This window comes from Melopsittacus undulatus, chromosome 12, assembly GCF_012275295.1.
Source record: "Melopsittacus undulatus isolate bMelUnd1 chromosome 12, bMelUnd1.mat.Z, whole genome shotgun sequence".
Taxonomy (NCBI): Eukaryota; Metazoa; Chordata; class Aves; order Psittaciformes; family Psittaculidae; genus Melopsittacus; species Melopsittacus undulatus.
In genome coordinates, this window is record NC_047538.1 from 20,838,843 (window position 1) to 20,865,282 (window position 26,440).

The 26,440-nt window shown below is 48.5% G+C and overlaps 1 protein-coding gene across 8 annotated transcripts in view; it reads right to left on the minus strand.

Annotated features, from left to right (window-relative positions):
* Nucleotides 1-6: 6 nt before the first annotated feature.
* PITPNM2 (phosphatidylinositol transfer protein membrane associated 2) overlaps nucleotides 7-26,440 on the minus strand; it is a 131,261-nt gene continuing 104,827 nt past the window's right edge. For 3 of the 8 annotated variants that reach the window (XM_034068003.1, XM_034068004.1, XM_034068005.1), the window contains exons 15-27: nucleotides 22,471-22,646; nucleotides 21,912-22,082; nucleotides 19,168-19,317; nucleotides 14,210-14,374; nucleotides 12,208-12,411; nucleotides 10,353-10,501; nucleotides 8,309-8,425; nucleotides 7,487-7,603; nucleotides 6,949-7,097; nucleotides 6,161-6,310; nucleotides 5,888-6,071; nucleotides 4,507-4,635; nucleotides 3,940-4,272 (exon numbers count right to left, since the gene is read on the minus strand). In XM_034068003.1, coding sequence (XP_033923894.1) covers nucleotides 3,940-4,272; nucleotides 4,507-4,635; nucleotides 5,888-6,071; nucleotides 6,161-6,310; nucleotides 6,949-7,097; nucleotides 7,487-7,603; nucleotides 8,309-8,425; nucleotides 10,353-10,501; nucleotides 12,208-12,411; nucleotides 14,210-14,374; nucleotides 19,168-19,317; nucleotides 21,912-22,082; nucleotides 22,471-22,646 — 2,194 coding nt within the window. Of the gene's footprint in view, nucleotides 4,273-4,506; nucleotides 4,636-5,887; nucleotides 6,072-6,160; nucleotides 6,311-6,948; nucleotides 7,098-7,486; nucleotides 7,604-8,308; nucleotides 8,426-10,352; nucleotides 10,502-12,207; nucleotides 12,412-14,209; nucleotides 14,375-19,167; nucleotides 19,318-21,911; nucleotides 22,083-22,470; nucleotides 22,647-26,440 lie in introns of all 8 variants that reach the window. The other 5 variants (XM_031045515.2, XM_034068006.1, XM_034068007.1 and 2 more) reach the window with 5 other exon arrangements.

The following is a 26,440-nucleotide window of genomic DNA, read 5'->3' on the forward strand; positions in this document are numbered from 1 at the left end:
GAGAAGAGCCTTCCCATTTCTTTAATCTGTGTAACTCACAATGCTACTGTACACAAAGCACACCCAGGCATTGGAACGATGCACTAACAGCAAGGAGGAGAAGGAGGTTGTACAGAAGGGTTTGTCACACACAAGCGAGTCATGGGCAGGGGTGCTGTACACCCAGGGGCGTACCCAGCGCCCTCGGGCATGGCCTCCAGTGTTCCCCACTCGCCTCCGTTACCCCAAAAACAAGTTTTTGTAAAGAAAAATAGAACTAACATCCTTGGAATATAAAATCGAGGGGGTATCAACAGGCAGAGAGGGGCTGAGGAGGACAGGGAGGGACCGTAAGGCTTCTAGAACTAATAGGAAATGCAGCAAACAGTGGCGATACCTGAAGAAGGGGCTGCTGCAGCAAGCACGGCGGTTGTCACCCTTTGGCTAGGTTCCTGCTCTCGGCTCGCGGGTCGGACACTGTAAACGGTTTTGGTATTAGGCTTTCGCCTCATGGTGCCGGAGGGATGTGGACACCAGCCTCCGAGGGAACACGTGGGCTCTGTCGGTCTCCAAGGACGTGGAAGGGACAGCGGCAGGTAGAAAGCGTGGCCCGAGAGTGCAGTAATACAAAAAAGCTGCTTTTCGTTATAAAACCTCTGAGCTCCGCAGCAAAGTTTGATTCCCATGGAAACAATGGAGAACAAGGAAAGGCTGAGCAGCCTGTGTGGTGCAGGCTGCAATGTGCTCCTGTGTGAGAACACGACGTGGGCTGCGACCGTCGCACCCAGGGCTGCCCAGACAACGGTAAGGGAGGAAGGATACAAGAAACTTCAGATGCTTTTCATTGCAAACAAGTGGTTTGTAACAAAGGTAAGATTAGGTCTTGAACCCGACAGTGCCCTTCTATGGGGTATACAGTCATCTTCTCCCTCACTGCATCCAGACGGATCCTCTTCCATACAGGTGGAAAGGCATCGGGTTACATGCATTGCTCTCCAAAACAGCTCGGAACAAACAGGTTATAAACACAGAGTTAAACTATTGCTATTGTTCTTTGAGTGAGTAGCATGTTGATCTTTGCTTCAGATAGATGAGTGCCAGATGGGGGCGGCTGAGGATAGGTTGATGTAGACTGTGATGGACTGAATCGGTGGAGGAAAACTTATTGGCGTGTTTCCTGGTAACTACACCCACCTCCTCTGGTATTATTGCAGCAGTAAAGGTCCTGCTCTACAATTGCTTCTCCGTGTTGGATCCATACAATGGCAACAGATGGGGGGCCAGGGAAAGGCCCCGGGCAAGTTTCAAGCTCAACAAAGGATGAGGACAGAGGTGCTATGATTGTCAGTCTAACTGGTTAATAGCCATTTAAACCATGGAGTGATGGAGAGGTGAGTATAATATTGCACTTCTGCATTCGTTGACGTTACATTAAACTTGGTCCATAAAATAATTGCTTTGTACATAATGCCTGAAACAAAAAAGCTACATTTTTAAATATTAATAAACCCTGAAGGTTCCAGTCCCTCCAGACATCTGTGGTTTGTTTCCTCTACATAAATAAATAACTTTCCATTTTATATATCCACTTTTTATGTTGAACATTTACATTCGCCTTTGTTTTACACTATCTACACATAAGAAAATGTGAACATCTTGTAATGTACAGATCATGCCTCGGCTGTGGGCTTGGAGGGCAGTTAATTTTGCAAAGGCCATATCCAGATTTGCAGGAATTACTGTGTGATGTGGTTTGGTGACTCCAAAGGATGGATTGTGGCTTGGCTTCCTACTCAGATGGCATCTGTTGGATAGAACGGCTAGCAAAAAGCTGGGACAACTCACGTCGGTCAAGCTCTGGATATACATCCAGAGAGAGCTGAACCGAGTCGGCAGGAAGGGAAGTCAGGTTTCGGTAACAAAAGTCCTCAGGTACATTCTGCACTTGAATCATTATCAAAGAGAAGTGCTTAAAGAGTCTGCAGCCAAGGCTGCAGGACATGGGAGCTGCACTGGGCAGTGGGTGGGCAGTGGGTTCCAGTGCTCCAGCACCAGCTCAGCACTGTCCCTGCTCTGCCTCCGCTCTGACCCTGCAGTGCCCCGAACACGAGATCTGCCTCGGGTGTCTGGTGGGTTAGGATCTGCCTACCGTGGCGCAGAGCAGCGTTCACAGTGCTGTGCATCTCAGTGCGGCCGTCCTGCACTTGGGATTGAAACAGGTAAGAAAATGAAGCAGCCAGTCTACAAAATTCTCTGTTACAAATAAGATCCTCAGAAGTAGAAAGTGGTACAAAGACAGGAAGTGTGGAGGGGGAAGCAGGGTTGGTTACACACAGTCGGTAGGACTATAAAATCTCCATGGGAAGAGGCCAACTGGAGTCTGTAAATGGGCACCAGGGGGTGAATGCCCCTCTGCCCCCAGAGGTGTGTGCGAGGAGGGAACTGGACCCATCCCTGGGGCCAGGCTGACCTGGGAGGGACAGGACTGAGGGGCTTCTGGTGAGCCCTGGCTCTAGGCACTGCTCCCCTCCAGTGCTGCTGCTGTGTGTGCTGCACACCCACAGCTCCCCTCTGCTATGCACCCAGCCCTGGCTCGCTCCAGCAGCACACAAACCATCAGCTCAGGCACGTCCACTGAGAAACACACCAGGAGGTTTTAAGATATGGCCTTTTCTTAAGGTTGCCTGACGTTGGCACAGTCCCTTACAGTCTCCTTACTGCCGGGAAAGCTTCTGCACAGATTGGTTTTATCCTTTATATACATATATATACGTGTGTGTGCGTGTGCATATGTATATGCACATTATGTATATATATACACACACACCCTGGCTTAGCAATAGTTCATTGTCATGCACTACAAACAGTTGGGTGTAGCTACATGAGATGGGAACAGGTTTTCATTCTAAAAATCATCAGTGCAAAAAACAATGAGGTTTTACAGTTCAGTAACGACAGGTAAAAGAAGCAGGTCTGGTTTCCCATGAGAGCTGCTACTGAACTCAGGAGAGAACCTGGGAAGAAGAAATCGTCTCAGAGGTGGGTGTTGAGAGTCAGACCCTGCATTTGGCTGAGCAGAACTGCAATGCAATGTAGCTGCTGAGTGCCTGCAGCTGCTTCCCAATACACGTGGTTACTTTCAGAAAGGATATATAGTGAGAATATCTGGAGACTTTAACAGCAAAGTAAGTGTCTGAGGTTTGTAACAGCTCAAACTTGGATTCCTCTTTAATAGGTCAATGCATTGAGTTCCATCGGCTTCTAAAAGGTCTCTAAAAAATAACAGTGCTAGCAGTAACAACCCCACTTTATGGGCATGAATCTGCCGACGTTCAGCCCCTACCAACAGCATCGACACATCTTTATGCTTTGCCACTGCACGTTCTCCTTGAGAAAGTGGCTGCACTTGAAGCTCTTTGTACAGGTAAAGCTCTCGGTTGCTCTGCCTGGCACAGCCCATGATAAACCCCTTGCTTGGGGACCCCTGTGCCAGGAAAGAGCCTTATTGAACCCCAAGCCCACCCCGTGCTGGTACCAGCAGAGCAGTCTGACTCCTGGGACAACCAAGGAGTTCCCCAGCCTCATCCCCTGTTCCTGTGGCTCTGAGGACAGCACTCGGTCACGTATCGAACGATGGCTAACAAGGCGCAGAGGCACGTATTTACAGTCACTAAACCTGGATAAGAGAAGGAGGCAGGAGAGAGAGTGCAATCTTGACCTGGAGACTTTCCCCCCCCCCATTTCCAGCTGTTCCTTGGGCTCATGCTGCACAAACCCGACGCTCCCGCTGTAAGGCCTGCACGTTCTGCATGGGAACCATCCCATCTCTTCCCAGAATACCATGATGTTATTAGAGTAGCACCATATTTACCCTTCCAGCCCGTAACACTGGCCTCATCCCTCTTCCCCTTTAGTTTCTCCTCTGGTGGCTGCAGCCGACAGTCGCTGGCTCCGGCCTGGCTACTTCTGCCCCAAGAGGCCAGACTCCAGCCGGGATGCTGCGCTCCGGCCCCAGCATCCCGTAGCGATGCTCATGCTCCTTTGGCTGCGCTCCCGGTCCCTGTCCCTGTCGCTGTCGGACTGGCTCTGGGTGCGCTCGGGCCGGTGGCCGGTGGCCGAGGGCTGGGAGGAGATGGTCCTCAGGAGGTGGTTCCTCTTGCGCAGGAACTCAGCCTGGCTGGGCAGCCCGAAGCTGCCCTTCCTCAGTGCCATGCGCGTGGTGTTCTTGGCAGGGCGCGCGCGGTGGTTGTACTCCAGCTGGGCCAGGTGGGCTGCATACCCCTCCGTGATGAACTGCGGGTAAGAGGGGTGAGGGCAGGTGTGAGGAACAGCTCCACTGACAACCAAACACCTTTGCCATGTCAGGTTCTCCAGCACAGAGCATGGAACGGCTCAGACAGATCTATGTGGTCCTGCTGTGTGAGACAGGTCCATCCTCGTGGTGAACACAACCTCAGTCACCAATGATGACCAAATTCCCCTCGCCCTCCCCATGGCAGACCCTTGGCAACTCAGCCTGGCTCCTACCTGACACTGGCTTTGCAGCTTCTTGGTGGGTCGGCCAACGATGTAGATGTGGGTGGGCGGGAGGCTGATGGAGCTGTACACAGAGATGTCCTTAGTAGATCCATATGCTGCATGGATCCTCATGTGGAGCTGCAGGGAGAGAAAGCAACACGTGGTGAGAACATGCAGGAGCCCCACGCTGCTCAACAGGCAGGCTTTGGTTTTTAATAGCATCTGTGGGAATCTCAGGTCGGTAACTTATGTAAGTTCCCAGCTGGAGAAGGCCCCACTGTGCAAAGCACTAATTAACAGAGCTCGGGGTGTTCACAGCCCAGAACAAGAGGAGTAACAACAATACAAAAGCAGATCTCTGCTTCTTGATCCACAGCCTTCCCTTGATGTCTGTGGGGGGCACAGACACCACACACTTCACTGCTGACTTGTCAGGGGGGAGAGGAGCAGTCTGCAACCCCCTGCAGTACTCATTAGCAGGGAGTGTTCCCCTCCACCAGCCATGCTGCTGTATGGACACTGCTGTTTAAGAAGGGACAGGCAGGAACATATGCTGCTTTCCAGGGATTTGCCTGCCTCCACTCTGAGCAGAGAGCAGCTCCTAAGGTTTCCTTAGTGGGCTTAGGAGCTGGAGGGGAAAGTGGACACTGGTGTCGCCATGGACCAGCCAGCTTTGTCCCCAAAGCCACAGGCAGGCCAAGGGGATGGAAAGGAAATCTCTGACCCTGGTCACAGACTTGTTCTTCTGGAGGATAAGGGAGAGCAGGCAGCCAGTAAAGGCCAGCTTCTCCTACCACCGTGTCTCAGGCTGAAACAAGGGGCCCAAGAGAGTTACTGAAGGGCTTTCCCTGCTATTCCAGGCCAGGCACAAGTGCTCAGGACACTGGCACCTCCTTCACTTGCCAGGCAGAAACACTTGTTGTATCCAGAGCTCTTCTGAGGCTCTGGGCTGAGTGATGTTAAGAACCCCCAGGGGTCAAACGCTTGGGGAGATGCTCTGTGGAGCCTCTCATCATGGTTGTGTGGTGCAAGGCCATGGCTGCAGCAGCTCCATGTGCTCTCAGAGCTGCTGGGTACACCACGGGCAGCCAGAGCCACCACACAGGTGCAAAAAGGGCACCTATGGGCAAGGGAGGCACTGCAGCCTCTGCTTCATCAGACATTTGTGTTGGAAGGACCAGTGGAGCATGAAATGGAGCAGTGCTGAGCAGAGATGACACAATTTGACAGTGTAGATGCTTCTGTAGAGCAATAAAAGGCTGAAAATAAAATGAACAGATTAATCTTCTACTGCAGGTCACATCGCTGCCAAGAGACTGGTGCTGACAGGGGCAATGGGACGAGGAGCAACCTAAACCCTGTGCTATGGTCACGTTTCAGCAGAGCTTACGTCTGTGATGAGGGATTTCAGGAAGTTGGCCTTGTGCCGCAGCGGGTCGTGGACGAGCCCATCGCAGAAGGAGACGATGCCATGGGGGAAGTTGTGCTGTGCTAACCACGCTACCACCCTCTGCTTCTGCATGTCGGGGCGGCCCGTGACATAGATAATGAGGTAGCCGAGGTCTTGCCAGTGCCTGCAATGAAAAGCACAAGTCAATGGCTTGCAAAGCTAGAGTAAAGCCAGTGTAAACCACACTGAGTGTCCCACAGCCCTGCTGCTGACCTTACAACGTCGACGGCTCCGGCGCGGACTTTGGGGTCGCTGCCCATGATGGATACACTGGCTGCAAAGGAGCCGTCGATGCTGAACACCACAAACTCTGTCCCCTTTGGCAGGACTGTGATGTAGCTGTCTGCGTACGTGTGGTCACCCCTGAGAGGGACAGAGGCACTTATAGGCATCAAGATATCCTGCAGTGCACCGCGAGCCCAAAGCAGCAACCAAATCTGGCCCAAGGGATGTAACAGTGATGCCACCACCAGTGATGGGCACTGCATGAGCTCTCTGTGTTAAAGTGGGGATGGAAATAGTACTCTGGAGCCATGGTGTCAATGACTCCTGCAGAAAACCACTGCTGGCTCCACCAGTGCAAAGATGCTCCCGTCCTCCCCCTTCCAGAGCTCAACACCAAAAACTGGAGCTGAGCTGGAGCCCCTGGGCTGTGAATTATCACCAGTACAAAGTTCTGTCCTTCTGGGGCAGCTTCATGGTCTTTAAAATACATGCAGCTGTGCAGTTTTGCAGAAGACCATGAGCCCATAGATGTGTGGTGCAGAAGGGCTGCTCCTGCAACAGGAGCTCATGCTGCTGCTGATGCATGAGTTGGAATGAAACATGGATCTTCCTCTTACAGCTGTAAAATACAAATGGCTTCATCCTCATTGCTGGCAAAGCAGGCTCTGAACCCACCCAAACAAGCAGAGCTGCCCTATGAGGAGGGACCATATCCTACAGTCATCACATTCCTGGTTTGTTCCTCTTGCAGACTGACCCCCAGCACCCCAAGGTACCTGACCACCATCTTGACGGGGTACACGCCGATGCCCAGGCGCCGGTTCTCAGGGATAACATAGGAGATCCTGCCACTGCTGTTGCTGATCTCGGTGTCAAAGTACACCCACTCTCCTGATGGTGGCTGGGTCATGATGTGGATGTCCACCTGGGAAGGCAGCAAGGCTGGGTGAGCAACAGCATCAAAGGCACAGAGGAGTAGAGCAGGACAAGCATGGGACCTTCACCCAAGCCCCTTTGGTCAGCAGGAGGGCTGGGTCCTGCTTCCACCCTCTGCACTTCAGAGATCTGAGCTGAGAAGCACCAAAACATCAGTTTTGGTTTCATTCCATCAGGCTGGAATGAAACACATCCTTGGTGGTGAAGACCCCCATGATGGAACACTGTTCCTGGCAGGAGGCACCACACAAGCCTCAGCAGGGGAACGGGGCCAAGATGCAAAGGTAACAAACCCAATCAGGACCAAGGGAGCACTGACCAGCACCACTTCTGTCCCTGTCCCCAACATGGTGCACAATCCCATACCAGACACAGTACCTTTTCTCCTGTGAGTGTGACCATATCCAATGGACCATACATAAACCTTCCAGTTAAGGTCTGGGGCCCATCTTCATTGGCAATGGTGTCATTTATCCTGTGGTTGGCTGTGACGTTCTGCACAAGTCAAGAGGGAAAGAGGAACAGAAACCAACAAAGAAAAAGGTCTGCAGTGATGGACAGCTCACAGGGAGATGCCAAATACAACCAGACAAATTAGAGTGCCTTCCTCCCTCTATCACACTGACAGCTCTCAGCTTTAGAGAGGAATCTGACCTGTGGCAGAGGAGATGCTCTTTGCCCTCCACTCATGGGGTGGATTTGAGAGTATGTGGCTGAAGAGTCAATTTCAATGGCAGTTGCAATTCTCATACTGTCTATTAGCTCTTACACTTTGGGTTTAAGAGGCAATAGAAACATCTGCCAGGGAAACTTGCTGACATTGTTTCAGCTCAAGCAGAGAATTGTCCTCTTGCAGGAATTAGGGACTTTTACTGGGAGCGAAGGGCATTTACTGAGCCAAGAAGCTGCATCATTGGTCTTGTGGAAAGACATTCCACCTCCTTCTCTGTTCCCAGACAATGCTTTCTGTGTTTTGCATAGACTCAAGGCCAAGAGGAGTCCTCGCTGCTACAGATCTTTCAGGTCACTGCTTCACAACTACAGGTAGGATATAATCACTGATGTACACCAGCAGTACATGATCCTCTGTCCCTGCTGTGGACAGACACAGTCATGCCCACGCTCACCACCCTCAGGGCTTTCTTGCAGCTCAGATCAAACCCCCTCCTGCCATGGAGGCAACCCCACAACCACCCTTACCCGGAGCTTCACGTGCGTCCTCTTGCGAAGCCACTTCTCACGGGGCTTGGAGGGGGTGAAGACAGACACCTCCTTCCCATCCAGCTCCAGGACACTGGAGTTCTCATGCCTCATCACCTGCAGGACGGGTTCCATTGAGACATCAGCCACTTGTGCAGTGATCCCCCTCATGCCCACACTGTCCTGCATGTCCCAAGCCAGGTTTGCCTGCTGGGTGTTTGCCTTGTCAGCTTGCAGGCTGCTCCCTTAACTGCAAGGACAAGGGGTTTCTTCTGCACTAACAAAGCCTGTGGCCAGCACTGACTTAACCCCAGCTGGGATGCAGGTTGTGATTGTCAGGAGGTACAAAACTGACTCAAACACAGCAGGATGAGCTCTGCACTCAGATACCTGCCCTTCCTCCAGGCTTTCCTTAGTCCCTTCCCCTTGGTCTGCAAGGGACTGGTCTCCTTTGAACACAAGTCTTCTGCCATTCTTGTAACAGAGCAAGCACCAGCTGCTCTGCCCGGCCTCATGCTGACAGATGCTGTTCCTTCAGCTCATTTCTTATTTCTATTTAAACACATTTTGGACTGCTCGTGCCCAGAGATGACTTTCAAAGGCAATTAGAAACAAGTCCTTAATAGGGAAAGAGGTACTGTGGTGCACTGGAGGGACAGCAAGAAGACAGGGGATGAGCAAGACCCTGGTCTCAAGGCAGAGATAAGTCAGCAGTCAGGCACTGGAGAATGGGAGTAGGCCAGATTACTCAGCCAGCCACCAGCAAGCTTTGAATGGATGGAGAGGTACCTCAAGCCCCAAGATCTGAAGCTACAGACTCAGGTTTGGGCTGAATCCTGAGCAATTGGCTGTTTCTCGAGTGGAGCACTCTATATGAGACTGTTGTGACTCTTCCCACTCATGCACAATTTAGGCTGAGTTTGATGCAGGTTTGGGGTTTCACATCAAGGGCTGTGCAAGCACACAGATGTCTTACTGCACTAGATACTATTGGGAAGAAAGGGTCTCCCTGGATTATCACCACTGCTCAGCTGCCACCAGCACTGACATCTCTTGTTTATGGTTCTCACACTATTTGGAAGGCAGCACTGAGAGCAAGTTTGCCAACAGAGTCATAAATAATTGAGAGCTGCAGTCGAGGAGGCTGGAAAGGAGCAGGGATGGCTCCACAGCTGAGCTAACATAAAGCAAACCCAAGTGCCAAAGTGGGCAGCACAATCCACAGGGTTGCTTTTAGTTTTGTCTTTTCCATTTCCATACTCAAAAGTACCCTTCCCTGGAGGGGTTTATACTTTGTAAAGGAAAATAACTCCTTATTCCCAAGGAACTGAAGGGAAAATATTCCTTTTAGGAAAACCTCACTTTAAACAGTAAATTCAGTCTCAGGCCAAACATAGATTGTACCAGTCTGAGCTGTCAGACTCCAGACACCAGCAATCCCCATTTACATACAGCCTCAAGAGAACTGCTTGGTACTGAAGGAATGAGGATTAAATCCCAATGCAGTGATGATGGTCTGAGTTCCTAGTGACCACAGTAAGTAATAAGGCAAAAATGGAGACCCAAACTCTGCTGATCAACTCATGTCACATTCCTGCAAAAAGTCTCTTTTGGTTTTATTGTATTTGGTTCTAATTTCATTTCTACACTGACAAGTTTCCTTTAAGTTTCAGACATGAGATTCAAATGTGCACACAGAGAGAACAGCTCACTTCAAGAAACAAGTGATGCCACTGTGATGCGATAGGAAACAGCCCTGGGCTCACTCCATGGCTCCCTGCTGAGCCCATCTGAAACCTGCTCTGAAGATAAAACCCAGGCTCAAACTAACCAGGTATTAACAGCACAAGTCCATGAGGTTTGCACATGTGCAGCTCCATTAACAACACAAGTGAGGGACAAAAAGCAGGGGATGAAAATCGATCTGCAGTTGCAAAGGGGTTTTTCATTTCTAAGCATCAACGAGTTATGGAAGGTGTAGTGGAATAAACAGCCTAAAACACTGTTCAGCCCAATGGAGATGAGGGAGGGAGGAAAACTGTACCTGTCTCAGCAGGAAAGAGACAACATCTGTGGACTCCCAGTAGCTTGCATGGAAGAGATGCGGCAAAGCGACCGTCGGGAAAGCCGTCAGAGCATCGGGACAGTAGAGAGCGTAGTCAATCCTCTTGGTTCCCCACCACTTGGCAGCAACTAGAAGTGAAAAAGCCTCATTCAGACAAAGGGGTTCACATGTGTGTGCAGTCTCCATCACAAATGGTACTGCAAGGCTCTGGCTCCTCACTCCAGGTACGCTGGGAGGTTGCTCCCTGGCTGGTTGCACTGCTAAGAGGGAACCAACCCAGGGCTCAGTGTTTGCTCACACCAAGGGAAGAACACAGAGGGGCACCAGGATGAACTCTCCTTTATTTAAACAAACAGGAAGGCACTGGAGGACAGGTATTAATTAGCTGTTAGTCCAGACCATGGAGAAGGGGTCAAAGGCTCATGTGCAATGGGAATCCACATGGCAAAATGTAAGGCAGAAACGCATCTCCCTGGAGCTGTGGGAGGGAGGATGTGTGTGCTCTGCTCACCACAAGACATGCCCAGCCCTGCTTCCAACTTCTTTAGCTTTCAGCAAGGAACAGCATCCAGATATTGGTCACACTAAAGAGGATCTGAACAGTGGGAGCCCACGTGAGATGCTAAAAGGCACCAAAAGGCAGGATATATGGCACATGCTGCCAGGATTGGCAGTCCCCAGCAAGTCCTTGTTATCATCCTGGGTTACCACACTGCAGGCAGCTGAGACATCCAGCCCAGCCTCTGCAGTGGCCAACAAGAAAAGGATCTGGGAGAACCGGGGCTTTATTCACTGGGATCCTAGAGGGGGAAGCTCATAGATGAGACAGAAGAGTTCCTCCCTCAGGGAGTCAATGACTCGCACAAGTGTCCAACACCCACTGTTCACCCATGGGACACCACCACACTTCAACTCTGCCCATGCACACATCCTATCCGACCTCCTAGCAGTGAGCATGGCTCAGTCCAAAGCCTCACATCCCAAAAACAGGGCTGCTCTCCCAGCAGTGAGGAGTCCTAAACCCCTGCACGCTCTGGCCTGGAACAGCAGCCATGGAAAGAGAAGATGGATCAGAGCAAGAGAGTGAAGGAGGAGCTGTGTCTGCATGCAGGTTGCAAGATGGGGCTTTCTCAAGCTTCTTTTTTCACTGTGACAATGTTCCTTTTGATGGACTTCCAGGAAAGCTGCCAGGTATAAGATCCAACAAACCCCTCTTGTTAAGGGCAATGAGCTGGTAATGAGCACAGATGCTGAACTGAGAAAATGGTCCCACCAGCTCTTTCCAGAGACCTGCACAAAGCTCCCACCATAGGAACACGCAGAGGGTTATGGCACCAGCACACCCCCATGGGCCAGCCCAGGCCACCCTCATCCTAACAGCTCTTGCATTTCCCAAGAGCCATGGGAAGGAGTAGGAAGGCACTGATGGATCAACACGGCTTTTCCAGCACACATAGGCACCAGAGCCATTTTTGACTCCCTGTCTTCTAAAGTGGCAGCTCCTGGTCATGCCCCAACCTTTCATCTCTCATGCAAGTCCCCAGTTTAGATAATTCCACATTCTTCATAGGAAGCAAAGAGGATTTACTCTTCCATGCTCCAAAGACAGTGATGGAGGCAGAAGCGTTGTCCCCACAGCTCTGCCCGAAGAAGTCCTGCTCTTGCCAAGCTGTTAGCTGGGTTATGATGGATCTTCAGAGCAAAGGGACAGAAACACTGTTAAAATGCAATCAGAAACTGCAAGTGCCTCAGTGAAAGCGCACAGATTTGGTGTGGAGTTCTGTGACTACTGAAGGAGAGAGGAGGTTGACCAGAGCGGATGCCTCCAGAATACCTGTCTTGATGTCCAGGTCGGGTATCCGAGGAATGCAGTCTGCAGCCTGACTCCATGGCCCTTTGAGCCTTCTTCCCTTCGATAGGATTTCATGTTTATGCTGCCTATGTTTCTTGGATGAGGTTTGAGTAGGGGATTTGTGAGGGAGGGCAAGTTGGGACAGAAGGCTAAACCCTCTGCAATGATTAAGGTGATGTTTGGTTTCTAAAAAGAATAAAATGAAAAGAAATAGAAATCACACTTATTACTATAGCACACACATGATGCAGGCAACACCTCTTTCATCCTGCAGAGATTCATAGTGAAAGGGAACTGCACTGAGAGGGAGCCATGGTTCTGTGGTGTCCCTCTGGCTCTCCCTGTGGGATAGCAGGGACCACATCCAACCCTCAATGCCATGGCTTCACATTACCACCACGCTAATGAGGTCGAGTGCAAGAGCTGCAAAGACAGAGGAAGGGCTCAGAGGACATGTCAGCACTGAGGAGGTGAAGGAAGGGGCTGTGACAGCCTCAGGGCACGCTGCACATGGGGTCAAGGCTGGACTCTTCCTCTCTCATCTCAGAAACAGGTTTTGATGGCTGTGAAGTGCATGAAGGAATAAATTACACAACCAGGAGCTAAATAACTGGTGAGAGCATGGGGAAGGCAGAGAGACACGAGCATCATGTGGGCCTGATCCTGCCATCACCTGCCAGAGGAAGGATCCCTCCATTGCATCACGCAGGCCTTTAGGTATCACCCTGGTATAAACACTTCATAAGGAACAACCACATCCCCACACCCCCCTTATCTCATCCTGCTCACTCTCTGTAGGTGTGAAACAGCACAAAACAAACACCTTCTCCCCCAGGAGCCTTCTTCCCCAAGCAGGTTAGTATTCACAAGCACTTGGTAAGAGGTCTTACCAGGACACACGTAAGAACGCACACAGGGAGCGCAGCATCAGCTCTTGGATGTGCTTTGGGAGAGACAAACCTCATGTGTCAGGGCACAGAGGGTTTATTCCTGCTGCCAAGTGCTGCCTCAAACAGGGCAAGAAGTTACAGCAGCCTCTGACCAGCGCCCACGGGAATTAACACTTATCTCAGGGGGTGTTATTAACCTCAGCAATGATGAAGTTAAGTCATTCACAGCCCTGTAGTCTGATGTGCAGGAATGGAGTATCTCTGAATCTGTCACATCCTGGAACAAGAGTTTGGGCTGAAGTTTGGGGTTTATTTAACTCATTTGGCTTTCAGCAGTTATCAGAGGTCCCTGAAGACACAGACTGTTCATCTTACACCTCAGCTGGAATGAAGAAGGGGCTGAACTGTTAACAAAGGCTGTTGTTCTCCACTGTGTCAGCTGGGAAGTTATATAGGTCTCGGGAAAAGTAACAATAAAACCCCCTCCTTTTATTCCTCATGTGGCTCTGGGATATGGGTCAGGCCTGGCTGACTCTGAGCCTCGCTGCTGGCTACCAAAGAGCTGAATTTCTAATGCAGAGAAATAATCTAAACCAGTTCTTGCCTTTCTCACTCATCCCCATTTCTATGAGCCACATTTAATGATCTACACCAAGCCACATGCCAGCCCCTGCATTATCAGTCTGGCAGTGCTGATCCCTACCAGTTCTGCACGACTCACCAATGGCAGCACGGAAACATCCCTTTGGATTAACCCTCACCAAGCACAGCAGCCAAATGGTGCTCAGAGTTATCAATCATTACAGTCATTATCAATCTCTTTGAACAACATCACCAGCACAGTCCAACATGCATAACACAGCAGTGGCCCCTGTATTATAATCAAATACATCATCTGTTCCTCCAGGAGATAGGATAACACATGGCACTGACTATGGCAAATCCAGGAGAAGGCAGAGTAATTCCAGCTCTTTGTTAATAATGGAAAGCATAACCCAGACAGACAGACAGACAGACAGAAGCTGTGTGGCTCTGGCCCGGTGCGTGGTGCTGCAGGAGTGATGCGGGAGGCTCGGAGGAGGTGAAACACTTACTGTTGGCTATGTTGGAAGCAGTGTAACTGTCTGCCATTCCTGAGACCTGGCTGGCAATGCTGATCTCACTGGCTCTCCGGAAGCCCCTGAACTGAGGGGCTGAAATGGGGGTGGACAGGGACGTGCTTTCCATGAAGACGGCACCATGAGACTGAACAACATCTGCTACAAAGTTGAAACAGGGAAATCAAAGTATTAGACCAACAGACAGAGGCTGGGCAAGATGAACTCGAGGGGAGGAAGAAGGCAAACAAGGCTGGTAAGGTGCAAAAACCCTTTCAGAACTGATTGGAATGGAAAAAAACCCCACAAAAAACCATTTAATCAGAGCTCTGGTTGGGGAAGAAAGCAAACACCACAGCAGGCAAAGAGACATGGCTGGAGGAGCAGTGTTTGACCGAGAGAAGCAAAATAAGGAGCTCAAAAAGCAAATCCAAAACCCCAAAGAAAAATCCAGGCAGACGTACTCAAGCAGCAGTAACAAGCGTGTGTCATACATACAGATGTGAATATACACAGCTCCATATATTCACACTGAGACAAAATAACCGAGGGAAGGAGAACAAGAAACAGCCGTAGAGAAGGGGATATTTGTATTCTTGAAGGGTTTAAACTTAAAGGAACATCTCCAAGGTAGAAGCATTAATGCTAAAAAGGAAAAATGAAATCAAGAAAACATTTCCATGCCTGGCAGGGACTAAACTTGAATGTATTTTATTGCTGATGGATACAGCCAATGCTCATTAAACTTAAGTAAGGGCTATTGAAAGAAAGCAGCCTGGTGCTGAGCACTTACATCTCCAGTCAGTGTTGGTGGACTGGGGAGTGCTCGGTCTCTGTGAAAACAGAGCTTCTTTCATACAAAGTGCAAGTCTGGATATATAGATCCCAACCTGAGGTTTACCAAGTGTGGCCTATCCCTTTAGAACATAAATACACAAAGGGAGGATTTGAAGTCACATTCACATAGGCCTTATATACGTCCTGGAGGGAAATGGAGCTCAAATGTTCAAGACGAGCAAACTGAGAGCTGCTGAAAGTCATGTAAGATCTCTGCATTTCAGTTGTCTCTCTATAACAGAGCATTCATTCACTCCCCTGTAGATGCTGCAAGGCGGAATTGAGTGTCTCTGGGATATCCCAAGATCCTGCACTGCTGAGGGTTTGTAATGCCAATGCCCAGTACTCAACAGCAGGCAGCACCAGCATGACAGTAGCATGCACAAGCAAAGCTAACTGTTTAATGTTGCCCATCTCTGCTGTATCTGAGGAGCAGCATCTGAACCTTATTCCCAGGGATCAGCCAGGCAGTAGATGCCACATGGAATGCAGGTACATTACTTCCACACACCAACATCTTCCACCTATTTCAGCCAGTTTAGATATCCCTGGCTTTAATCCCAACTATGCAGCTGACACAGGACGTTGTTTTGGCAACTGGTTTATTTTAGCATCCATCTTTTTTGCTTGGGGCTACTGGTTTGCTGCCCCTGATGTCCTGGTTTGCAGCAGCAGTGTGTGCCCACATAACTACTGCTGCAGCAGAGGGAAAGGGGATGGATGAAGCAGAGAATCTGAGGCTAAAGTGTTGGTAAAAGGGTTCTGTTCTCTGCAGGGAAAATCAGGCCACAAGCTGCTCTGTGTAAAAGCTTCATGGACTGCAAGATCTGAGCCTTAGCAGGAGCCTGACTTGACCACACACATTGTGCCTGAAAGGCTGTTACCAGGATCATTTTCTCAGCACTTTCTTCTTTTCACTTTGCCTTGAGCTGCTGGCTGTCCAGGCTGCTACCAGCATCCACAATCCAGCCCCACCAGGCCAGTACAGCTTTCTTACTGCTGCAAGCACAAGCAAGAGGAGACAATTCAAGCAGAGGCTGCACTTTGAGAACATGAGCCAAGCCAGGAGCTGCATTCAACCCCTTGAAGATCTCAAGGGTAAAAGGTCTCATTCCCATTGCTATATGACCTGGGACCACCCTTTCATCTCTTCCTTGGTGATCCCTTCCTTTCCTTTCCCTTGCCTGTATAGATGGTGAGATCCTTCTGCACTTATGTCACATCAAATGGGTACCCCAACACAGCTGTAATGCAGATAATGACCATCAGCTTTCCTGACCTTGGTCAGATGCAAGGAGAGGTTTGGCTTTGTCTGTGCTAGGGAGAATTCCAGGTTCAGTTTTAACACCAGTAAAGCCTGAACTTCTTCCTCTCCCCTAAACATAAAATATCTGTGGCTTGAATGAGGAAGCAGCTGGAAGATGCACTAAAGAGTGTTACAGCAATGCTACCCAGGAGAAAAGGCTGGGCCAAATGTGGTGCTGCCTGGGATGATCATGGTTTCAGCTCCATTAGCATGTCTTCACTTAGCTCTGCTTGAATTTTACCTTCTGTTTTGAGATCCCAGAAAATAGAAAGTGAATTAAGGACAAAACAGGGGCATTTTGGGCTTGCTCTTTTTAGCCAGTCTTGCTTTCCTGGGCTTGACTGGGGATTTTCTGAGTACAATGAGTTTGAAGCAAAACCTCCCAGCCACAACAGCCCTTCCAACACTATCATGACTACTGCCACCAGAGGAGTAATATTCACTCCTGTTAAAGCCTGAACTGTTTCAGCATTACTGAGCTGTTCAGTTTAGTATTGCCCATGCTGGTGGCAGGAGTCTGCTCCGCAGGGGATGAAGTGTGACCCCACAGCAGCGCTCCCATGACTCCAGACCACTGGGGTTATTCTTGTGTTTCTCCCTTTTCCCAAGCTGCACACCCTCTATTCCTGAAAAAGGCCAGTTTCTAGGAAAACACCAGGGCCAGGAAAAGGCAGGGCAGGAAGTGTGGACACAAAACCTGGTTTATGCATTACTGCCCCTTCAGCCAAGCCTCCTCCACCCCAAAGCTGCAGTGACTTCCAGATGAAACCCCAGGACCTGACTCGCAGAAGAACAGAACCCATACTAAGTATTTCCTAAGCTCTGTGTATTCTTTGCACCAAATCCCTCATGCAGCATTGCTCTTGCCATGTTGAAACCAAGGGGGCTTTCCTGCGGAGCGCAGTGACCAGGGTGGGATGTCACTGATGCTGACACATCAGCACAAACTGACCCCAGCCCTTGCTACTGCTCCTGCTCCTAAAGGGAAACCTGCACAGCAGGGGCAGCATCCCCAGCCCCAATGGGATGACAATCACAGGGATGTTTTCCAGGCAGCACTTTGAGCCCAGGGTGAAGTCAGATGGCTGGACCAGGCCAAGCAGTAACAAGACTTTCATCAAGATTGGCTGTTCCTTTATGGCACTAGATAAGGACAGAGGTGCCCCTGGTTTACTGCACTGGCTGAAGTGTACTTTGGACTGTGTCTGCGAGCAGACTTTATCAGAACAAGGAAGCTTCAGAAGAGGAGACCTGGCTTGAGCAGAGCTCTGAGCACCCTGTCTCCCAGCGCAGGACCTGCCACTGCTCAGCAGCACACATGGGTCAGGCCAGTGCAATGAGCAGTTACTGGACTGCACCTGCAGAACAGGTGACATAAGAAAAATCACTTCTTTTTTGCCTACCTATGGATCTTTAATACTCATTTCAGTGCTGTGCCTTTTCATTTAGGGACTCATTTGTCCATACTCTTACTGTTTCCCACTAAGTGAACAACACCAGGCCATCCTCTTAATGTACTGCTGGCACTGCCTTAAGTCCTTGGGGTATCTGAATGGCAGATTTCAGTATGTGCTATTGGCAGGCTGAGCTGTGGCACCAAAGCAGGAAATACTGAAAGCATCAAAAATGTGTCAAGTTGAATAAAGGCAGCCAGCTGCTCAGCACAGGCCAAACCCTGCTTGCACTGGAGTCACTGGTCAGCACTGGAGGTTTCCCACAACTGGGATTCAGCCCTAGCTACAGTCAACCCAAGCACTGCTTGGCCACACTGTGGCTCTTGACACACGAGGTAAAAAGCAGAGAAGCTTCTAAAAGCTCCATCCTGACAGCAGGAAAGTGTCAGATGACACTTAAATGGCATTTCATCAGTGACCTCCAAAGTGATTCATTAATAGTACCAGATCCTTCCCCTCTGCATTGTTACAGAACATCACAGCACAGGCAACATGGCAACTGCATACCTAAAAATCATCCCCATCTTCAAAAGACAAAGGGAGAGACTATCCAGAATAGTCAGTGATGTTGCCATCTGTATGACCACATAACATACCAGACTGCTCATGAGCAGTCAGCTTGTTAAGGACAACAAGGCAGCAGAACCAAGCTCGCAATGCAAAACACTGGAAAAGGGGTGAGAACGGGCAAGGAAGACACACGGGGAAGAAGAAACCAAAATGAAGTAAAATCTCATTGGAATCACACATGTAGCACCAGCCACAACCAGGATAAACGAGGCCATGCAGCAGTTATGGTGGAAAATAAGGCAAAACAAAGGCACCAAAATTTGCTTTGAGGTCAAGAAATGAATGTTAAAGAGCCAACACGCAGAACCACCCTGGGTCTGAAAGCCTCAGTCACTGTATTCAGCAGAGCCACAAGGATTTCCAAGCAGAAAACGCTCAAATGGACAAAATCTGGTATGATGGAGATGTTGATTAGACTTCTGGCCATGGAGCAGTGTGGCTGACTGCTGGGGAGACAACCCTTTCCCAGGGGATCCTGCTGTATGCACCACACGAGCAGGGATACCCAAGGACTCTCTGTGCCAAAGCCTCTTTCCAGCAGCACAGCCTCCACAGAGGGAAAATAGTAATGGAATGGCAGAAGCTTCCCCTTCTAGAATGGGGCAGAGGTTTTAACCCCAACTTGTTCTTTACTCCCAGACCCAAGCATGATCCCAAGTGGTTATTCCATGTGGCACAGCCTGAGACACAGCATGAAGATTTCAGCTCCAGGAGGCAAACAGTATGATCTCCAAATAACACCCCAAGTACCCAACAGCACAGACAATACAAAAGTGTAGATTACACACACTCAGCAAAACCAGCACTTTTATTGGGAACATCTTGCCAATTCAGCACGGGAACGGGGATACTTGTTTCCATGAAGCTGTCCTGGTGCTGGAGAGCACCCAGAGGGCTGCTTTCCATGAGGAGGATGGGATTGTTCTGGATTGTCTCAACTAGAAGTAGATGGGGAAAGAAAAACAAAACAAAACCAAACCAGAAGGACAAAGAACAACAGACATGTGGCCACAACGTGTTAACATACAAACAGTTGCAACTGAGCACTTCAACTATGAGTCTTCAATGAAAGGACAACCTTCAAACAGCATGAAAGAAAAAAGACATGGGTGACTTTCCAAATAGACCCACATCAGAGAGATTAACTGGTGGCAGAGGAGAGCACAACGATGGCATTTCAACAACAAAAGAAAAGGGAGTCCTCTTAACCAGCTTCTCCAATGAGTCGAATCCATAAACACCCAGCAGATCCAGAGAGATCTTTTTACTACGAGGGGAAAAAAAGGATGCTGTAAGGGGAGATTTACTTGACTCAGACTCACATCCTACACAGTGCAAAGCACAGGAGGAAGCAGGGATGTGAATTTCATTTTACTCTGCAAGTCGGTTGTAATGAAACAGAGACCCAACATTTAGTACAGATGGGAAAATGAACAAAATATACAATGTCTGAGGCTTTCTGGATCGTGGACTGTAAAAAGCCAGCTATCTCCACGAGGAAATATGCACAGACAGTGTTACAGGAGGCTTTGTACATAACTAATTATAACTGAGCACCTGAATTCTACGTGATCATCAAATCATAGAGCTTAATTATAGCAGCAATTAACTTTCCTGGAGCGCCCTGCAGTAGAGGCTTTGCAGATCGTGCTTAGAACAGCCCTTGTGGGTAATGTGGAAATCAACAGTGAAATTCTGTCTCTAATGGAAAGGAAGAGCCTGTTACTTTGGAATAAGCAAATGAAGAGGTTTTGTCTTACGCAAGAAGCGAGTTTAGAGTTGCTTTTATGCCAGTTTTATTCATGAAGCAGAGCAACATCTCCTCTTACAGTAATAAGGCTCAACTCTGGAGAGAGTTTGAAATCACTCTACTCTTCTCATAGTTGAGCTAATTGCTGTTTAACTCCTCTCCACTACGTAGCAAGTATCTAACAGACAACTCAAAGGTCTGGGGAAGCACAGCACACTAGTAAGATCCCTGCTGTTGCACAGACTGATAACCAGTGTCAACAGAGCTTCTACCCCTGGTTTCAGTGAGAACAGGGGCTTTGAAATGTATTTAAAAGGAAGAAGGTGAGATGTTTAGGATTATTTTCTTATATTTCTTTGTTTTTAAGTAGCCACTTGCTGCTGATACTGAGAATACACCCAAAAAACAAACTGCTTTTCCAGTTGCTATAGATTCCCTGAGCTGTTGTACAAATGCACTTGTGGGTGGTTCCATTTTTAAGTGGTGTTGCAGCAAGATCTTTGCTAAATTTGCCTAGTGAGTGGGGCCTGCAGAAAGTATCTTATTCACTTGCATGAACATGGGGTTTAGTTTATGCCCATTTAACAAATCAGACCTACAGATTCAGCAATCACAAGACAAGCTTAAAGACGCTGATACATAGGAGAGCGCTGCTTTGGATTTTCAATTCTAAAATGGTGCAGAGCACCACCAGAATTATTCTGCTCTAGATATATATTCCTCTTCATTTAGTCCTGCATGATCCAAATACTAAATAAATGGAAAGCTACCAGAGCTTTGGGGGGAAAAAAGCAACCACCAAATCCCCATCTTTCTAGCTGGTGGCTTTGATACTCTGGTTTGTCAGAATGATTTCTTGTGTGTTGTAAGTCTAGTTTTATGGTAGTGACTCTCAGTTATAGTGTTGACTTTAACTAGCCATTGACTAACAACCTCTAGCAAGGGAAAAAATACAGTGCCATTATTCTTCCTGCCTCAAAGGCCTGACCCTGCAGGGAAGGAAAGCTTTAGGTGAAGCAGAAAGGTCAAATTTAGTTCTGCACAGTGGTGAGCTTCCCCAAGAGCTCCTTGCAGTGGGAGCCTGCACTGAAATGGCAACAGACCATGAGAGTCCAGGCACAGGAGTGAGGTGAAGATGGCAGGAAGTAGAATTTAGTTTATTAGATCCACTGATGCAATGGGAGCTGAGGCAGGGCATGGTCAGGACACAGTTAACTGTTCTGAATGCAAAAAGGGCATGCACACAGCCACTCCAGACTTGTTACTGCTGCAATTGGGGTAGAGCAAGTGAAGAGGCCACTGATGGGACAGAGGAATCCTAGGTATCTTACAAGACAGTGTCTCATGGGCAAGGCACTGACACCAGCCCACTAATCTGCAGTAGCCTGTCCAATGAAAAAGCACAGGTTGCAATCAAGTACATCATTCATCTCACTGCTGACTCTGCTGCCTCCAGTCTTCACTGGCCCTCCACTAACGTCCTAAACTCTACCAAATTAATCACATTTCATTCAATCCCAATCACAAGCACCAGCTTGGGTGTAAAACTTCACAGAGAGGTCAGCACATCATGACTCTCAGCAGCTGATGGCCTTTCTGTGACAAATGAAGGGCATATGGCTCACAAGGCACTGATCTGGTTGGAAGCAAACTACCTTTTCTGGTAACTCAGGAATAAAGCTAACATTATAGGGCCAATTCTCTCTCTTGTCATTCCCAATTGCTTTGATAATTTCATATCAAATGTAGTTATAACCATAGTAAGCATCCAAAGTGACTTACCCAGCACAGCAGAATTGCCATCACCCAGCGGGAACCTCTGGTAACGGGGAATATTAAAGGGGGGCAAAAGGTAGAACTTCTTCTCCAGAAGAGGCTCGAGGCGTGAAGCAGATGGGTCTGCAGGGTGGAACAGGTTATAGACCTGCTGGCAAGCTGGTCTGAGCTGAAAGACTGAAAAGATGAAGACAAAAAAGCCTTCAAGTACCAGTAGCTTATTTGTTAGAATATAGCAAATATTTGTCTGTAAGAAGGACAACTATTGTGTTGAAAAAAGAGTGTGAAGGATTTATCATCTCCTAGTTTAGTCAATTGAAACAATTTACTACAGCATTTATAGACTCAAGAATTGCCCAGTATTTGTGACATTTGGAAGTACATTTTAACTAAACTGTACCATCAGTACTGGCTGGAGCACATCGTGATCTGCTTCCTTAAAGTGCAATAAATATCATGCATCAAGTTTGGTCTTTACCAGTTTGTCTCATCAAATCCTGCATTTGTAGCAGGAGATGCTTTCCCCATCCACTAAGTGAGCTCAGCAGTTTACATCAGGACTTACTGTCAAGAGCTGGAATGACAGTTTTTCGCAGTGCAAGAACCAGACCCAACGGAGAACCAAAGAGGAAGAAATCAGTGATCTCGAATTCAAACTTCCCAACATTTCCTCCATCCAACATAGTGGAGCTACTGGATCGCCTGGACCCTGGGTCGTTCCTCAGAACACTGGAATGTAAACTGGGACAAGCACAGGAAAGAAAGTCAACATCTTGTTCAGGCTGTGGTTTCGTAACTGAAGGCTGGATTAGTGATTGACAGTGAATATAATCTCCATCTCTTCAGTGAAGGAACTGTGCCAATCAACCCACCATGCATCAGTACTGTAGTGTTGCTAGCCAGTAAATTGCCCCCCCAGTTACCCCATTACACCAGTGCATAATTCAGACTGTACAAATCCAAGCTTCAAGTGGGTTCATTTACACACTCCTATCCCCCCAAAATGTTTGTTCTTTGAGGAGTCAAAATCTCTAATCTTCTAGTCAGAATCTGCTACTAGCATAGCTATTTGCAAGGTAAAATAACCAGCAAGCCAAAATAACTAGAGTAGCAGGGGAAAAAAGCAGGTTTACAGTGATTCACTCCATTACACACATTACTGCTATGCCTTCTGGTTGTCAACATTTGAGTTCCTTCCATCACCTTATTCTCAAATGTTATGGAAAGCTGTGCTTACCCACGTCTCCTTTTGGAAGTACTTGGACAAATGTTATAGGATGGAAAAGGAAAAAGAAAATAGGGAAAAAGATGAAAATCTGCAAGAGGGTTTCTAGTATCTTTGTGCACCGATTTTCACAACAGCTTCTATGCATGTGTTTGGCATTCACTGGGAATGGGAATTTGGGGTAATTAACACAGTTAATTAAAACATGTCTGGCTGTCCCCACCTCCTTCAGGTGTCAAATCTGTTGGCACAGTTCAACCTGTGTGCTGTGCAGTTAAACACAGGTTTAACAAAGACTGAAATCCACATTCCTTGGACACTGGCGAAGAAGCAGCAGGAACTCTTAGGTGAAAACCCTGGGAATCCATCCCCACATTAGGAAGAGATGCTTCTTTGTAATCTAGATCTGGGATTAGACAGCGAATGACAGATGTGTAACACTAATAACCTGGTTCACAAAAGGGTTTCTGAGATTCGCCTGTCACCACCCAAAAGCAATAAGCTGTAGTTGCATTTACTCCCCACGTTTGACAGATTCAGATGCATCCCTGCTGGGTTCTGGTTATAATTAGAAGTGGTGAGCTGAAGGCAGAGTACCAGCAGTGCCTGAACAGGGTGTTTGGAAACACTTGAAAAAGCATCTGAAAAGGTTCTACAGAATATGTAGGATCAATGGATACGGCAGCAGTTGGGCTGGATAAAGGGCTTATTCGCCTGGAGTCAGGAATGATGCAAATGTGACAGCTCTGTGGCCCCATGTCATGCTCCCAGGTGGTCACCAGCACTTGCCATGTCTCTGTGTGCAATAGCACTTGCTCATCAAGGCCACCTCTGAAGGCAGTGATGCCCCAGCACTGCTGCACTCATGGAAACCAGGCCTGCTCAGTCCCTACAATGTGTAGCACTGGAGCAGTTGCTCACACACACTCTGGGATAGCCAGTCAATAAATGAGCAGATGCAAATACTCATACATTTGAGGAGAAAAATGGGTTTCACTCAGTTTGTTTTCCTGCTTTGACAAATAATGCATCATTCCCAGAGAGCCCCTCTGCTGAGCACCACTCCCAGCGGATGCTCAAACACTTTCTGCTCATGCTGCACTGCTGTGCATTCCCTAAAGGTGCACATATGCACATGCACAGCACTATTCTCCCCATTACCAACCCCAGGGACATGACAAGCTTACTTATGCCAGACACAGGTATCAGGGAGAGTCAAAACAGTGATGTCAAAAGGGAGAGGATCAGGAGGTTACAGCAGTGACAGCTAAAACGAGCATGTTCCCATTTGTGTGATGTGAACGAGCTCCCTGAGATCACACTGCCAAGACACCCAGCTCTGAAACACATTTAAAAACAAGCCACCTTCAGGGAAGCTACAATTATTTCAGCCAACAAGACTACAATTCATTAAGTTTGCTGTGTCGAAGGAATACAAAGTTATCCTGAACGTGTTCAGCTTTGCCAAAGACAAGGCAACAGCAGAGTGCTCCAAACGAAGGTACAAAAGGAAAGGCAGATGTGCGGTGGCAGGATGGATGCAAAGGGGTGTTGGAGTATTCCACATATCTTTCCATAGCATCTCTTCATGGGGAGCGGAAAAGAACGAGAGCACTCATACTGCTAAGCAATTTGGACAGCTTCTCTCCTTTTACTGGGAGCCTGATGGTCTTTTTAAGCAATCAAAAGAAATGAGAGCCAAGGGGAACTCGGAATCTGTCATGCTCCAAGCAACCTACAGCGCCCCATTCTCCCTTTAAAAAGCAGCAGATGTACTGTGCACATTAATTAAACAAGAGCTTATGGATTTCAGAAGCAAATCAACTCATTTACAATAATACAAGTACAGCACAGCCAGAAATAATGTAGTTGTGCAGAAGAGCTGAATGCAAAAATAAATGTGTGACTGTGATCTCCAGATGCTGCTCTGGCTCACTGGGCATTACCCCAGAGCAGTGGGGAGGTCTCATACAGCAATAAAAATGAGTGCCTTTGGCACAAGCTGAAATCTGCAATTGGTATGGACAGGAAGGCTCCTGTGTCTGAGCCCATTAGGAAAAGCTGGCTCTGCTCTGCCAGTCTCCTTCATGAAAGCACAGCACATCAGGGCTTGGGTTGTATATGGGAAAATCATTACTTGGTGACAGAGAGGTCAAAGGGGTGTTCTGTTGATGACTGTGCTGCTCAGTAATGATGGCTGCAAGCACAAGGTCCAGGGACAGGTCTGGGTGCAATGCTCTGCTATCATGCAGGAGGGGAAGAGGTGAATCACTGCACCCAAGGCTCTGCTGCACCAGGGAGTGGAGGGGAAGAGGTGCACAGAGAGCTCGTACAGCAGCTTCCACCTGCCCCTTTTCCTGAGGGAATCTTGCTCTTGAGCTGTAGGACGAGACTTATTTCTGACCTAAGGTCTAAAGGCAGATTTAGCAAGACACAAAACTCTAAAAGAGGACGAACCAATGCATCAGTGCACTGAACAGCACCAGGGACCCCCAAGTGCTGTTGCGAGCAGGCACAATCCTTTGGAGACAGAGCACGAAGGACCAGGATAAAGCTATTTGAAATGACAAACTGCAATCCATCATCTGTGTCAGGACCACTGCTGAACCACCAGCAGCAATAGAAAGATTGCTATGAACATTGCATCAGTTAACAAATGTGCTTCTGAAAGTCCACCTGAAGAAGCTCAGGAAGGTGATACTGGGGGCTTTGATAGTAACCAATCTGAAACACAACCTTGGTGCCACGGAGCAGCCCTGGCAGGGGACAGAACACAATCCCCTCTCCCTGCTCCATACAGGGGACTTGGATTGCTTTGACAGTCACACAGACAGAACAATCCCCACGCACAGTTGGAGGTTGCTCCATGAACCAGCTCAGGTTCAGGATGTCTCATCCAGAGCATCCTGCCACCTTGACAGCAGAAACCTGCTCCTGCAACAGGAAAGGGCACTGAGATTCAACCCTGCACTTGAAACAGGCCAAAATTGAAGGATACTCAGCTTACACCTGCCTTTCCCAAGAACAGGCTGGCCAACTCAAACTCAGCTTCCAGAGATGCTTTGGGATTAATACAACACTGGATTCCCAGCTCTGCTTCACCATCTTCCCTTGCATGATCTCTACATTTGCTTTATGACCTCCATCCCACACTTGCAGCAAAAAAGCAGTTACCTGGCTGCCTTAACTGTCAAGTAATAGGATGAAGAGCTTCTTGCCATTGTAATACAGATGCAGGAGAGCAGCTGGAGTCTCTCACTGCCACTCAGCAAGGGAGCTGTTCTTTTTATTTCTGCCTATACAACACACT